General features: G+C 51.2%; 1 protein-coding gene across 1 annotated transcript; it reads right to left on the bottom strand.

The window, feature by feature from the left end:
- Positions 1-829: 829 nt before the first annotated feature.
- LOC113217711 (sodium-coupled monocarboxylate transporter 2-like) lies at positions 830-3,601 on the bottom strand. The gene is made up of 8 exons (XM_052277096.1): positions 3,538-3,601; positions 3,060-3,214; positions 2,824-2,964; positions 2,636-2,744; positions 2,093-2,473; positions 1,541-1,701; positions 1,180-1,438; positions 830-1,048 (listed from the first exon to the last, which is right to left on the bottom strand). The coding sequence occupies exons 1-7, from the start codon at positions 3,565-3,567 to the stop codon at positions 1,180-1,182; spliced, it is 1,236 nt and encodes a 411-aa protein (XP_052133056.1). The 5' UTR covers positions 3,568-3,601; the 3' UTR covers positions 830-1,048.
- Positions 3,602-3,766: the final 165 nt, after the last annotated feature.

Here is a 3,766-nt window from a genome sequence, read left to right as displayed (position 1 = left end):
GGAAAAAAAAATTCTGAGTCCCTCCATTGAAAAGTAGGAAAAAAGGGAGGGAGTTTGTTTTCTGGGGTTCATTTCTGTGTTAGTTGTTCCTCTTTGACAAGACCAGAATGTGTGTCTTAATGGAATTAGTTAATGTTTATATTAAAGTGTGGGGGCATTGAACAACCAAAGACATGACCAGTATTTTACCTGCTCAATCAGATTGTTTAGTTTGGAGACTGTACAGCAAAATGTTTCATGCTAACTGGATTGGTTTTAAGAGCATGGGCATGTTTGCATCAGATATGCGGGGAGCATACTTTTCAATTTGTTTCAAAGTAAGTCTTCCGTTTGGCACAAAACACTGGAGATGCACAAAAATTGTTTTAACGTATCAGTTGTGATTTGCCCCAAATACTTTCTACCTGCCCTTCCCTTTTGTTATCTTATTGTTATGTCACCCCTTTTTTTCAACTACTATTAAGAGGACCTCATCTCTACCTTTAATCTAGTTTTAAAACTCTATAGAGAAACTGTGATGCCGGCATTCTCTAATATACTCGTACAAATAGGATGTTTGAATGAACTGTTGTAAAATAATGTGACAATGCCAAAATGGAATGTTGTTGTTCCATTTGTTTAGTTGTAGTGAGAGGAGGTTGGATTTGAATCTCAAGTCAAAATGTTGTTTGTTCTTGCAACAATGTACAAAGTTTATGAATCATTGTAACCTGATGTAATATCTCATATCTGTACTCATTCAGAACAATACAAGCAAAAACATGAAAACTGAATTGCTTACATCATTTTACCTTGAATTATTAAGTTTTCATGAAGTTGGTACAAAATATCTTACAAAAGTATATTTATTGGCAGAAATTAACACAACACATCTTTTTATTCATGAAGCAACTTGAGGTGCACAGGGATAGTGTTTTTGCCAATCAGTGGGAATGACTAGAATATCTTTTGAGAGAGCAGGCGCGTATCCAATGGGCAGTCAAGCAGGTCATTACCTCCGAACGCCCTTATGACGCCTGTCGGGTAGGCAATTTGCAGCGCACGTCACCTGTAAGTAGGCAAAAGGTGCTGCATGACTTACCGCGTCACGAAATCCTGGCAAAACGCTTGAGAGAGAGAGAGAGAGAGAGAGAGAGAGAGAGAGAGAGAGAGAGAGAGAATGAGTTTTGTCAGCCGAACCTAGGCCTGCTTGAGGTTGAGGCTTATGGTGCCCACGCTCATCCTGTCGAGGCGCTCCATGCTCACAGACGCCTTCTTGTTGGCTTGCCGCCTCCTCAGCCAGGCCCCCACGAGCGGCGTGTGCGCGTCGGGGTCGGCCTTGTCCGGGTCACAGGGGCCCGTCAGGAGGGACACGATGGAGCCCACCACCATGACGATCATCCAGCCGAACAGCGCCACGTACAGGAAGGACAGCCGGTAGATGGGCAGAATCGTGGGGCTGGAAGTGGGGAAGTGCCGGTGAGCGACAAAGCATGCACGGGAAGAGCCGCGGCGGCGGCGGTGCGTCGCGACGCACAGAGGGCGGAAGTGAAGCACTTACTCCATCGTGGGGCTCGGCGTGGCCTGCAGCGGAGGGTCGCAGCCGCTCACTTTGACGGGCAGGGTGGGGTAGTTGAGGCGTCCCTGAATGGACATGAGCTCGTTGCCGACGGAGATCCAGCCCATGATGATGAGGGAGGCGATACCCCCCGTGAGCGCGCCCTGCGGAAGGGAACGGAGGAAGCTGTGATGCAGTTCTCTCTCACGCCGACAGATAGCGACGCAAAGATGTCACTCAGCGGCCGACGCCCGCTATGTACCTGACTTTCAATCAAGGTGTGGTCTGCTCTAGATCCACTTCCCCCTCGTCTTATGTTGAAGGTTTAACCTTTCAATTTTCTCGTGCAGGTCGCCTCCGGGTGACCTAATAATTTCTATCTCAAATCTCATGGAATCCTTTACCCGGGGAGAAATCCCTACGATTTCGTCTGCCGGTGCCTCTTAGTCGAGTTTTCGCGCGGCGCCTGAGATCGCAGCTCGTTGACTCTATCACTACGGCCCGTTACCCCCCACCGCTCAAATATACGCGAGATCTCCATCTCCTTGCCCTTACCTTCCAGTTGGCCCACGGGTTAAACATGCCCAGGGAGGTGATGCCGAACTGCGTACCGGCTGCGATGCCCATGAGCGTCATGGCCACCTGGATCATGTACTGCAGGCCCGACATGGCCATGGTCATCCCGGTGCAGAGCACACCCAGAGCGACGCAGGCGATCTTCGCGAAAACGGCACCCTGGAACTCCGTCATCTCTTTCTTGGCGAAGGGCCTCCAGAGGTCGTCCAGGACCACGCCGGCGGACGAGTTGAGCGCCACGGAGATGGAGCTGAGCGCGGCGCTGAGGACGCCGGCCATGAACAGTCCCGGCAGCCCGTGCAGGCCCTCCTCGATCCTCATGACGAACAGGGGCACGATCTGGTCGCTCGTCGCCACAAGCTGAGGACAGGACAGGGTTCCAGGGTGGTGAGGCTGGGTTCTCAACGACAGGTTGCGATGCTCGGAACTTGGGAGAGGGGGAGGGGGATCTACTTAAGACAATGGGCATTATGGGCAATGGTAGTAAAAGTGCCGATGCAAAAGGTGTGTTTTTGAACTGACATTGGCCTGGAGCGGATCACACTCCTTGAAGTACACGAACATGACGAGTCCTATGTAGGTGCAGAACGTGATGATTCCAATGACGCCCACCATGAAGATGTACGCAGTCCTGGAGGCAAAGGGACGCGATATTACAGCAACAGGCCGGGGCGACCTCCTCGGAAGTTGTTGGTTGGTCCGCGACTCACGTTCGAGCCGCCTTTAGCGTCGGGACTGAGAGGTAGCGCTGCACGCAAGTCTGGTTCACCGCGTTGTACCCGGTCCAGTGGAAGAAGCCCCCGACGACCGCGGCCAGGAAGGACGTCCGCTCGAGGGGGTTTAGAGTCATGCTGTGATGGGGTGGGAACAATGCAGGACGGTGAGCACGAGTGCGTGATTGCGTGATCGACCCCCGTCCGAACCAACACCCGCTGCGGTGACTTACTTGAAGAACTCGAGCCTCCCGCCTTTGCCCGCCTCCTCCCACACGGCGTGCCAGCCGCCGACGGCCGCGGTGCCCAAGACGGCGATGATGATGAGAGGCAGGCAGAAGATGACCATCTGGATGGCGTCGGTCCAGATCACCGCCTTCAGCCCACCCTTTTCGTTTCGTTCGTAAAAAGTGAAATTTAGTAAGACGTCGTCGGAAATACTCCGTGGTCGGAAGTACAGGGGGTGCCTCAGTCCCAAAGTCCCCGTACTTTTAGTTGGTGATATTGTATACCGCTCTCACATATGTGGGCGGGTTGTCTACTCTGTCGGCGCCATTAAGGCACCACGTTAAGTAGCGGTAGGCAAGTTCGCACGCACGCCTGCGTGCGTTGCAGTATTACCAAATAAATTCACGGAGTCTATGAGGCACCCTCCTGCACCCTGTATGTTTGCCTGGGTTTGACTCGTATTTAATCGACACTGAGACGTACCAAAGTTGTATAGGTGACGGTGACAATCATAACGATTAGGGCAATCCAATTCCGGGGGTACCCAGTCACTGTAAATGTATGACATTTTGGAAACATTATAACGCAATGTAGAAAATCACTTCAAAAATCGCTTTATAAAAAAGTAGGCTTGTGAAGTGTGTTGCAGAAAATAATTACCTTGCTCTAATGCAAGACATGGGACGTAGGCGTACAGTGGAATTGTTAGAAT

Source organism: Frankliniella occidentalis, unplaced genomic scaffold, assembly GCF_000697945.3.
Source record: "Frankliniella occidentalis isolate FOCC.00 unplaced genomic scaffold, Focc_3.1 Scaffold5721, whole genome shotgun sequence".
Classification (NCBI taxonomy): Eukaryota; Metazoa; Arthropoda; class Insecta; order Thysanoptera; family Thripidae; genus Frankliniella; species Frankliniella occidentalis.
The sequence above is the reverse complement of the archived record's forward strand: the minus strand, read 5'-3'. Positions and strand labels throughout refer to the sequence as shown.

Excerpts from the sequence above, each read along its gene's own strand:
- LOC113217711 (XM_052277096.1), bottom strand. The coding sequence starts at position 3,567 with ATGATTGTCACCGTCACCTATACAACTTTG. Across the intron at positions 2,745-2,823 it reads ACGCTAAAGGCGGCTCGAAC|GACTGCGTACATCTTCATGG; the intron begins GTGAGTCGCGGA and ends CTTTGCCTCCAG. Across the intron at positions 2,474-2,635 it reads GTGATCCGCTCCAGGCCAAT|CTTGTGGCGACGAGCGACCA; the intron begins GTCAGTTCAAAA and ends TCCTGTCCTCAG.